This window comes from Erpetoichthys calabaricus, chromosome 5 (genome assembly GCF_900747795.2).
Source record: "Erpetoichthys calabaricus chromosome 5, fErpCal1.3, whole genome shotgun sequence".
Taxonomy (NCBI): Eukaryota; Metazoa; Chordata; class Cladistia; order Polypteriformes; family Polypteridae; genus Erpetoichthys; species Erpetoichthys calabaricus.
This window is the reverse complement of record NC_041398.2, coordinates 27965884-27978356: the sequence shown is the minus strand read 5'-3', so window position 1 is coordinate 27978356 and position 12473 is coordinate 27965884. Positions and strand designations below refer to the sequence as shown.

At 38.7% G+C, this 12473-nt stretch overlaps 1 protein-coding gene across 1 annotated transcript in view; it reads right to left on the bottom strand.

Annotated features, from left to right (window-relative positions):
- The window catches only part of LOC114651574 (zinc finger protein 41-like), a 51659-nt gene that overhangs the window by 19153 nt on the left and 20033 nt on the right, over nucleotides 1–12473 (bottom strand). The window contains exon 2 of the mRNA XM_028801395.2: nucleotides 10597–11131. Coding sequence (XP_028657228.1) covers nucleotides 10597–10984 — 388 coding nt within the window. The 5' untranslated portion in view covers nucleotides 10985–11131. The remainder of the gene's footprint in view (nucleotides 1–10596; nucleotides 11132–12473) is intronic.

The following is a 12473-nucleotide window of genomic DNA, read 5'->3' as shown; positions in this document are numbered from 1 at the left end:
CAGTCCATCAAGTGCTCCTTGTAGAACTGTTTGTACTTATAAGTACAATTACCCCACTGTAAACTTGCACTACAGTTATAATATTGCACAACCTGCGCCACTTTATAAAGCGCGTATTTACACGTGATGACGGTATTCATTTCTAAGACGAAATGCAGCAAAACATGTTGATTATATTATACAGATAAAACTTTAACTTCATTTAAATAATCTGTATTGTTAATAATTAAACATGTGAGGACACGGTGCCTCAGCGCTAGCTAGTTCAGTAATTGTTCCTGCCTTGCGCTGTATTCTTACTGGTGCTGACGCGACACTGGAAAGATAGACGGATATAATAATTAAACACGTACTACTAAGATATTTCAATGTTCCTTAAAAATTTTGAAGAATCGAAGTTCTAAGCTTACAGATGGTTTCACGTCTATTACATAGCTTATTGTGTGGCGATTGAGTTTTTGGAGAAAGAAAAGTAAAGACAGGAATTTGAGGGTTAGTACGTTTGAAAGAGACAGTACTTCTGTGATAAATTATTTCATTAAAGGTTGCGCATGGCGCAGCAAGCCTCTTTCGTGAGACATGAACAAGCACTGTGCCACCGTGTTCCCATGTTTAATAACATGCTTTCATTCCTATCATCATGAAAAAGATATCACGTATACATCTCAGTATTTTAATTATTCAGAGAGCTGTAATATCACGAATGTAATGGATTATGTGTCCTGTCGGAGAAAGAGAAAGCCCGTTTAAAAAGCAGGTAGTGATTCATACACATAGAGCACATAGAAGATCAAATACAGAACAAAGCATTTAATATGCCACTTTAGTTACAATGGGATTTGAGAAACTAGTAAATTAAACGATTTTAAGATGAAGTTTATGATGTTCTACTTTAATGGCAAAATAAACTACGTGATTAAAGTGGAAATTTCGAGATTAAAGTTGACATTTCGTGCTTTTTTCCCCACTGTGTGCCTTTTTTTTGTCTGTACCCTAATAAGCTTTCATATGACACTCAGACGGTGGGCTACGACTCGCTTTTTCACGGCGACTTTGATATGTGATTTCTTTTTTATTTCGGGCACTGTGCGACTTTGTGAAGTTGAGCCTTCGAGTTTCTCCGACACTCTGTCACTCGATCAGCTTCCTTTTATTGATTATACCACGGTTTAAACCAACAAATAGTACGTTTTTCCTTTGCCTCCACTTGGTATTCGCTGAAATTCTTATATTTTCTCCCGTGCTTTTCCCATTGTCTTTTCACAGAAGGCTATTTATATTGATTTGCATATTCAAAGAGGCGTAATTCTGGGAGGAGTTGGGGCGGGACAGAAGGCGCGTGCACGTGCGTTACTTTTCACGCAAATCGGGATTTATGTAGTGGAAGAACGTGAAAGTATGCGTGCGCACAGATTCCTGCATCTGGATTTTTCTGTGCGTACGCAAAATCCCGCTTTTGTGCTTACGCCATGTTATAGTGTGAGTTCTACGCACTGCGTTATACATGATGCCCCAGGACTTCTGTAATAATAAACTCTGGACAGATGAGGCCAAGACAGAGTTGTCTGGCCACAATACAGAAGAACCTGCTATCAAGTATAAAGCATGGTGGGGGAAATGTCCTGCTTTTCTACATCAGGGTTTGGGCAGCTCACTATCACAGAATTCCTTAGGAATTCTTTGTTATACCAGTGGATGCTTGACGATAATGTGAGGCCATCTTTAAGAAGAATAAAGCTCAACTGAAACTTGACAACAACCCTAAACATACCAGTAAATCCACCAAGTAACAACTGAAAAGAAGAGGGTTCTGGAATGGCCAAGTCAAGGCAGGGCTCTGAATCCCATCGAGATGCTGTAGAGAGATTTGAAATAGGCTATTCTCTTGATTCACTGACAAAATGTCTTACTTGTGTTTCTGAATGGATGAGTAGTAATTTTCTCAAACTAAATAAGGAGAAAACAGAAATTTTAGTGATTGGCAAAAATGGATATAATGAGGATATTAGAAATAAACTTGTCAAGACGGAGGTAAAGAATTTGGGGGCAACTATTGACTCTAATATGCAATTTAAAATTCGGGTCAAATCAGATACTAGGACAGCATTTTTTCACTTAAGAAATATAGCAAAAGTTAGACCTCTTATAACACTGCAAGATGCTGAGAAATTAGTTCACACTTTGTTTTTATTCGACTAGATTACTGTAACACACTCCTCTCAGGACTACCCAAAAAAGACATCAATCGATTGCAATGAGTGCAGAATGGAGCTGCTAGAATCTTAACTAGGAAAAGAAAATCTGAGCACATCACACCAGTCTTAGCGTCACTACATTGGTTACCGGTGTCATTTAGAATTGACTTTAAAATACTGCTTATGGTTTACAAAGCCTTAAATAATCTCATTCCATTCTATATTTCAGAATGTCTTTCACCTTGCACTCCAAATCATAACCTTAGATCTTCTAATGAGTGTCTGCTTATAATTCCAAGAGCTAAACTTAAAGGAAGTGGTGAGGTGGCCTTCTGCTGTTATGCACCTAAAATCGAATAGCTTACTGAGAAATTCGCCAGGCTGATACCGTGGAGCACTTATATATATATATATATATATATATATATATATAAAAATTAAAAAAAAAAAAAATGCTAAAAACCCATTATTGTAAACATGGCTTTCTCATAGCTTCATTTTAGCTTAATCCTGATATTCTGCATTTGCATTAATTATCATTATCATTCATGGTGGCTCAGAAATCCATACTAACCTCTACTTTGCTGTTTTTTTTCCGGTTTTCTGTGGTGGTGATCTGCGCCACCACTACCCGATCAAAGCACCACGGTATCCCTACATTGATGGATTAAAGGCCAGAAGTCCACATGACCATCATCATCAAGTTCTTCCATGTGAAACCTAAAAACCAGGAGGGCTGATTGAGATCATTTATATTAGGTAGAATGCCTAGAGTGGGCTGGATGATCTCGTGGTCTCGGAAACCCTGCAGATTTTTTTTTTTTTCCATATTTTTTCTGTCCTCCCTGGCCATTGGACCTTACTTTTATTCTATGTTAATTAATATTGCCTAATTTTATTTTTTATATTTTGTCTCCTGTGGTGGGTTGGCACCCTGCCCAGGATTGGTTCCTGCCTTGTGTTGGCTGGGATTGGCTCCAGCAGACCCCTGTGACCCTGTGTTCGGATTCAGCGGGTTGGAAAATGGATGGATGGATATTTTGTCTCCCCCCCCACCCCTTTCTTCATCCTGCACTTTGAGCTACATCATTTGTATGAAAATGTGCTATATAAGTAAATGTTGTTGTTGTTATTCATGCAAAACACCCCTCAAACATCACACAGTGTTAAAAGAATTCAGAATGGGGGAGGGAGGAAAGTTTCTTCCAGTCAATATCAGAGCCTCCTAGACAGTTCTACTTGAGGGGGCAATACCAGCTATTCGAGCCAAGGGGGTACTTACACAGTCAGAAATTGCATATCTGTTCATTTATCATTGAATAAATTAGTATTTTATTTCCAATTACAATCACCTTTATCTAAAGATATTGTTTAAATGAAAATTATATCTTGATAGTGTTACAAAATACAGTGTTTCATGGGCTGTACTTTTTCACAAGGCTGTACATTATTCAACTGTTTCTACAACTACCTAATATTACATTCAGTCTGAAGATCTAAAAACACCAACTGTGACAAATATACAAAAAACAGAGGACATCAGGGAGGAGGAAATACTTCTTCACAGCACAATATGAAGATATAAAACTCTATATATTTGATACATTTTCATGTATTTGTTTCAAATAAAACTCATGCTTTGCTGCCACCATTTGACTCTTTGTGCATTCTGTTTGTTGTACTTTAATTGAAAATCACCCATCTGGGCACATGCAGTATTAATTCTCACATTATACTTGAATTATCAGTGTCATCCAAAACACTGTTTCATTGTGATAATTATTTTTAATTATATTGTCTTGTACTAGAAACTGTATGTAAATGATACATTCTGGCTGAACTAAAGAGAGAACAAAAGTGACTGATATTTTAATCCTTTACTAAACACAAAAGTGTGCTGGGCTTCTTGTAATATACATATGCAATCTAACGAATCTCATTACCTGTCTATTTATTGATTATGCAGAAATGGGCATCACCCTCCTCATAACATTAACTGAATCCAAAAATGAAAGGGTTGTCATTAAGGCATGTAGTTGCAATCAGGAAGGCAGCCAGGACAAGAAAGAAGCGGTTGCTTTGAAAGCAAACCTGATGAAGTCATATCCACTGGATTGAGCTGCAATAAAAGTCAATTAAAATTAGAAAACTGAAACAGTTAATTGACTCATTTTTGTGGTCCTAGGGGGCTGCAGGCTTTCATTTTGTTCCAGCCCAGTTTCTTAATTAGAAGCCAATTACTGTTACTGAAGCCCTTATTGCTCACGCCATATTTTTGTGAACTTGCTCATTAAGATTTCAAATGCTTAATTGCTTTTTTGCCTTAAACAGCTGCAGTTCCTGCCTTTAATTGCTTCTTGGTTTAACCGGCTGCCAATTAACAATGAGATGCAAATGACAAAGGAGCCAGCAGCTGACCATCTAACCTGGTCTTGTTTACATCTGCGTGTGTTTATCATATCTATTTTAACAAAATGCTAGCAGTAATTAACGTCAGGATTCTGCAAGCCAGTTCATACTTTCTTACGTAATTAATAACACAGTTATCTTGAAAGTTTGTAAAGGAACAGAGAAACTTCTAGAATACCAATTAGGTACTTAAGCTGCCAGGTAAATAATGGTGCAGGAAGGATAGAGATGATGACAGTCCTGGTTTCTTCAGGGACATTGGGAATGTAATCAGTTTAAATGACAGAATAGAGTAATGGGAAAGGAATCACAGATAACAGGAGGATGCTCTACATGGAGTGAGGTCATTATCCCAGCCCCTCAGGGGTCTGTTCTTGGCCCCTACTTATTCCAATTCATATTAAAAACACAGATTCCAGCATAATTAGTGAACTTGTGAAATGTACATATGGCAGTAAATTTGGTGGTACAGCAGTTGCCAAGGATGCAGCAAATATAATAAAGACCTGGACAATATTCAAAACTGGCCAAAAACTGGGAAACTGCAATCTTAGGAAGAAAAGTGGAAAGAGCCACATGTGGGCAAAAGGAACATCAAAACAAAATGAGACTCTAACCTAGAAGGATTCAGGGGTTTAGGTTGATGTAACATTCTCACTGCCTGAGCAATATGCAGAAGCGATATTTTTTAAAAAAGCAAATGTTAAGTTTTACTGTAAAAAATTGTATAAATCGAGGGCTGCTGTGTTTTGATTCTGCAGCAAAAACTGACAAGATAGGGTGAACAGGTCTCAAAATAAATGAAAGAATTCACTACTTCACTAGTCTGCTTCAAAAACAGGCCTCACTCCAGGTAGCCTGGCCTGCACAGACCCAAAATGACAGCTCACAATAAACAAAGATGTTCTTCAAGAGAGAGGATAACCATAAACCTTCTGCATAAAATAAGGTGAACAGGTGTCATAATTAACAAAAATCAAACCAGGACTTTACGGCTCTCTCTCGGATACAGGCCTCGCCTCGGACAGCCTGGCACCAAGTTCAAAAGGCAGGCTTCACTGCCTGAACAGGGCCAAAAAGGGGTCCAGGCATTAAAAATTCTAAATTATACAAGATACAAAAAAATGTCTTTAAATGTTCTTTAAATAATTAAAAAAGAAAAAAATGGCCAGACAGGGAACATGCAAAAACAAGGCCTTGTTGGTTTGCCAAAAGCAAACAAGTTCAGTCCATAATCCAGAATTCAGGATCCACAAAGACTGTAGCAAAACACCCAAACAGTACTTACATAATTATCCAAATTCTAGGGACCTACACAGCAGTTGAGACTTCAACAATGATAACCATACAAAATACACAATGCATATATAATAAATAATACTTAAAACTAAAAAGTATTAACAAAAATTACAAAGACCACAGGAGAAATAACTAAAAAACAGAAAGGATCTAAAAGAAGTGAACAAAACCTGACAGATACATAACACACTATCCATATTATATATATATATATATATATATATATATATATATATATATATATATATATATATATATATATATATATATATACACACACACACACACACATATACACAGTACTGTGCAAAAGTTTTAGGCAGGTGTGAAAAAAATACTGTAAACAAAGAATGCTTTCAAAAATATAAATGATTGTTTATTGTTGTCGATTTACAAAATGCAAAGTGAGCGAACAAAAGGAAAATCTAAATCAAATCAATATTTGGGGTTACTACATTTTGCCTTCAAACCCGCATCAATTCTTATAGGTACACTTGCACAAAGTCAGGGATTTTGTAGGATTATAGTCAGGTGTTTGATCAACCAATTCTACCAAACAGGTGCTAATGATCATCAATGTCACACGTAGGTTGAAACACAGTCATTAACTGAAACAGAAACAGCTGTGTAGGAGGCTTAAAACTGGGTGAGGAACAGCCAAACTCTGCTACCAAGGTGAGGTTGTGGAAGACAGTTTCATGTCATAGCAAGATTAAGCACAGCAACAAGACACAAGGTATTTATACTGCATCAGCAAGGTCTCTCCCAGACAAAGATTTCAAAGCAGACTGGGGTTTCAAGATGTGCTGTTCAATCTCTTTTGAAGAAGCACAAAGAAACGGGCAACGTTGAGGATCGTAGACGCAGTGGTCGGCCAAGGAAACTTAGTGCAGCAGATGAAAGACACATCAAGCTTATTACCCTTCGAAATCAGAAGTTGTCCAGCAGTGCCATCAGCTCAGAACTGGCAGAAACCAGTGGGACCCAGGTACACCCATCTACTGTCCGGAGAAGTCTGGCCAAAAGTGGTCTTCATGGAAGAGTTGCAGCCAAAAAGCCATACCTCCGACATGGAAACAAGGCCAAGCGACTCAAGTATGCACGAAAACATAGGAACTGGGGTGCAGAAGAATGGCAGCAATGCTCTGGACTGATGAGTCAAAATTTGAAATATTTGGCTGTAGCAGAAGGCAGTTTGTTCGTCGAAGGGCTGGAGAGCGGTACAATAATGAGTGTCTGCAGGCAACAGTGAAGCATAGTGGAGGTTCCTTGAATGTTTGGGGCTGCATTTCTGCAAATGGAGTTGGAGATTTGGTCAGGATTAATGGTGTTCTCAATGGTGAGAAATACAGGCAGATACTTATCCATCATGCAATACCATCAGGGAGGCATATGATTGGCCCCAAATTTATTCTGCAGCAGGACAACGACCCCAAACATACAGCCAAAGTCATTAAGAACTATCTTCAGAGTAAAGAACAACAAGAAGTCCTGGAAGTGATGGTATGGCCCCCACAGAGCCCTGATCTCAACATCATTGAGTGTGTCTGGGATTACATGAAAAGACAGAAGGATGTGAGGAAGCCTACATACACAGAAGATCTGTGGTTAGTTCTCCAAGATGTTTGGAACAACCTACCAGCCGAGTTCCTTCAAAAACTGTGTGCAAGTGTACCTAGAAGAATTGATCCTGTTTTGAAGGCAAAGGGTGGTCACACCAAATATTGATTTGATTTAGATTTCTCTGTTGTTCATTCACTGCATTTTGTTGATTGATGAAAATAAATGATTAACACTTCCATTTTTGAAAGCATTCTTTGTTTACAGCATTTTTTCACACCTGCCTAAAACTTTTGCACATTACTGTGTATAAAGTGCTGCTATGTCTTTGTTGTAGTGTGGTGACCACAACTGCACACAGAACTCTAGGTGTGGTGTCATCAGTGCATTATATAGTCTGAGGACAGTGTCTTATGTTTCTGTCAGGATTTGTTCCCTTTTTTACATCATTTCCGTTTTTTAGTTATTTCTCCTGTGGTCTTTGTCATTTTGAAATTTTTGTTAAAAAACTTTTTAGTTTTAAGTATTATTTATTATATATGCATTGTGTATTATCATTGTTGTATGGTTACCATTGTTGATAAACGGCCGGCAGCTCAATCCGGCCAGGATGTCCCTGAACTGAAAGAATGGAGGAAGGCAGAATTTTCAGGACACTGCCTCCCCCAGAACGCTAGGTGGCAGCATCCCTGGATGGTAGCTGTACCCCAGATTCCCTCAGGGCATCCTGGGACATGGAGTTTTTTTCCTCAGCCCAGCTGGGTGCCGCCAGGGGGAGCTCATAAAAGGACCTGGGGACTCCTACTTTCCCTACAACCCGGAAATACTTCGGAGTCAGGAGGACAGAGGCCCACAGTACTTCCAGGCTGCTTAAGAACTGATGAGGTGTATTATTGATTATTTATGTATTGTGGTGGATGTGGTGCTTTAGAGGCACTGTATTGAAGAAAATTAAAATACTTCTTGGTGCTTTTAAACCAGTGTCTGCATCTGTCTGTCCGTTGGGTTTCGCGGGGCAACAGCGCCCTCAAGCGTCCATTTATTGACTGTGTATGTGTATGTATATATGGTTATATATATATATATATACACACACACACACACACAAATATACATACATACACACCCTAGCCTGCTTATGCACTTTAAAATTGAAGTGAAGGGTACTGGGGTCCAAATTCCAAAACTTTAAAATTTACTGAACACTTCCATTTTGAAGCAGCAAAGGTTTGATTTAAGAAAATGTACCTTCAACGCTTCTGAGGCATGCTTGTGACAACAAAAGTAACACATTTGTCACAGATTTTCTGTACTATTTTCTTGAGGCAAGGGTGTATTTCCTACTGGCTTGTTTCTTCTCAGTGGCCATTGTGGGTGGAGTTTTGACATTTCCAATGGGCGCACCTTACTGCTTACATACATACTGAACCATACAGAAACAAAATTTATGTTATTTCATAAAGACATTGCCAGCTGCCATCAGTATCATTGTACATGCATGTGCACAATGTATAAAAGGCAATGCCATGTGTATAAAAGAAAATAAACTGAATTAATGTTATTGTCTTTTATGCAAAGCATTTTATTATTTTATATACGGTTGTCTCTCTCCACCTATCTACTGTACAGTGCTTTTTATTTAACTGCAAATCTTACTATGTCTCTCAAGGGCAGTTTATGTTGTAACTTGTGTGCTGAAAGTTTTCAGGTAAGATATGCAGACGTTTTGCAGTCAAGTAGTTCTACTCACTAATTACAGCACCAAAGTGTAGTGATGTGTTGCATCTTTATTTATATGCAATTGAAAGTGTCACAGTACTTTGTACAAAGAACAACAATAACTATACATCCTAAAATATAGCACTGCAAAACCACTTTTGCACTTAATTTTGAAATCTCCCATTGCTGTACTTTTTAATTTCAACTGATTACATTATCAATCTCCTTTAAGAAAATAACTGCCATCATCTGCATATCTCCTGCACTGTTCTTTATGACTTGCTGCTGCAGAATTAAGGTGGCAGTTCAAAATTACTACTCCAGTTGAGAAGTATGCCACTAGTATTCGAGAAATGTATCTGTTTCTAGATGTATTTTATCATCATAACTGGGTCATTCATTTCATAAGAAAATTTAAATGGTCTTCTCATAAGTGAGAGAGAGAGAATGTGTGTGTATGTTACATACTAGCTGTGTGTTGTCTTTGGGGAAAAAAAAAACAACCTGAAGACTCCCTAAGAGCTTTGCTATATTCGTGAACTTGGAGAGGTGCCAGCTAACTCTTAAGAATTACCCCAACGCAGAGGACGTGGACCCACCACCTGTGCTTGCTTCTCCACTGGCTTTCATAAGAAAACACTGGTGATACCAAATCTTAGCCATATCGCTGGCATACGAGTCTCGAGAAAATATCTCTAGACAATGTTTTTAGTGAAAATGTCAAGCCTTGCCATCCGATATATATATAAAAAAAATGTTGTAGCAGATGGCTGGGACGCCTTGATAATGGAAGGAATTGGGGACAGCATATACAGGACATTATCTACCCTGGAATGCTAGAGGGTGCCCCCCTGGCTTCCAGCAGGGCCACAGGCTTGAAGCATGGAAGCTCAACCCTGCTGGGGCTTGTGGCGCCTGCAAGTTTACTAAGCACTGCTTGGCAGCTTCTGTCACATCTGAAAGTGCTGCCGGAAGAAGGTTGTTGGACACCTGGAGGGCTTTCAAGTGTCCTATAAAAGGAGTCAGCCGCCACTACTCAGAAAGCCAGAGTCGGGAGGAGGTGGATGAAGCTTGCTGGAAGAGGAGAGGAGGTGGAAAGAAAAGAAAGAGATGAAGAGAAGGACTGTGAAATGTACATTGGTGTTTCTGCTGTGTTGTGCTCTGGGGAGCATGGAAGAAGTGCTTCCCAGCTGCAAATAAAAGTGTGTTGTGTGCTGCATTTGTGTCTCTGCCTGTCTGTGTGTTGAGTTAGGGCGACTGTACGCACCCAGGTGGTCCACAATATATAATATACACACACGAACATACATACACTCACACAGATTCGGAAAAAATAGGAATAAAATGAGCTGGTGCTGCCTACCATCAAGAAGCAATTGCAAAATGCTTTTTTTTTTTTTTTTTTAAAACTTACATTTTACTGTCTGCAGAGCAGATAAGGTTTGTTCTTGCTTTTCTCTCCTGCAACACTTTCCTTCATTATTCTTATCCTCAGGCTCCAGAAATTCAGACTTCACATGGACCAAATGCTGCTGGGGAGAGCAGCACCTGCATGTTCTTGAGCAGAGGCCATTTTCCGACGACACTGCTTCTTTAAAATTATTTACAGCTTCGTGATTTTGTATTTTAAGGCTGACAGACACATGTTCAGAATCCTCTGGAATATCATCTATCTCCCACTCACTGTCTTCCTGCTTCATGCACAGAATCTCATCCGTAATGAGAAAAGATTCCCATTCACACTCCTCTTCTTTGATTCGGACTGTTTTTTGCTCCATGTCATCCTCTTCATGGAAGGCCATGTTCAATGTGGCGTCTCTCTCTTCTTGGTTACTGCACCAGACCAGTGTTCTAAGATTCCTTTTTCAGAATTTAGGTCTGCACTGGATTCAGTCAGAATCTCATTGTGAGATAATCTCTTCAGTTTGAGGGCTGCTCCTTCATTTTCTCTGCGAAAGAACAGAAAATCTTTAGAATCTGACCAAACATTCTGAATTATATTCTTATATTTTATCTTATTCATTTACATAGAAATTTAAAAGTAAACGGTAGCCCTGGTATTTTTGAGTCATTCCTGTCTCCAAAGAAAATCAGTGCCAACACTTCCCACTCCCAACCGGTGAATACAGCATACACAGGTGATTCACACAGATCACAGTAAAAGAAACGGAATGCTTTTGTACACACCGTGAATTGTTTAATACTTAGAATCAGAACCATCTCACTTTAGTGGGTTTATAGGGTCAGTATTGTCATGTGTGCAGAATATAGTAAAATGCTTACTTGTATGCACTATTCATTGTGCAACATGTCACCTCTCTTCAGTCACAGGAATTAGTTAGTAGAACAACTCTAAATTGAAACTTCTCCCTTAGTTACTTAACTAGGGGGCTCCGCCCCCTGCTCGCTTCGCTCGCCAACCCCTGGTGTTGGGAATGACAAAGAGCGTGATGTATGAATGAGATATAGAATAGTGTGACGGTGTAGATGATGCAAATAGAAAGCAAACAATAAAGTGTGTGGCACAGTGTAAAGGTTTATTGGAAAATTTCTTTGTACACGCCGTTTAAGTGTAAAAGGTAATTCCAGCTCAGAACTTGTAAGGTCATTTAAGATGGTTATTGTTGTGATCAGAGTCAAGTTTGTCAGAGCTTCGAAAGAGTTGTGTCTCTCCAGGAAGTAATGGAATGACTTGGGTATTTATGTTTTCCACATTAATATTTTTTGGACATAATATAGTGCGTTGTGTTAAAAGGGGCATTTGGTCTAATGAGATTGCTGTTCCAAATCTCTCTGTAACTAAGTCGTCGCAGATAAAGGCTTGAGGAATTGTAATAATATGTGGCTGAAGTCCATCTGTATTGGTGAGTGTACCATGTCTCAGTTGTAATAAGCAATTGTTACGATCTGGTTCTGGACATCGTATCTTTTTTACTAACTGTATCTTTTGAAAGCAATGCCAATTGTCTGCGTATTTTAAGGTGCACTGAACAATAGCTGAGTGCATGGCATCTGGAAGAATAGCTAATCACTGTCTAAAATCTCCTCCTCATAAAAGTACCTTTCCTCCAAATCGATTATTATTATTCATAAACGTTTGTTCATGCCATTGAACATTCATCAATAAACAACATTTTTTCAAGACGGATGTCACGTGCAGTGCCACCGTCAATGTTCATAGTGGATTCTGATTTGTAGGATCTAATGTAGTTGATGAAGATTTCACTTTCAGGTACATCGTCAGTTATAAGCTTCTGTAGATATTCAGTATATGAATGTAAAGAAGGCAGT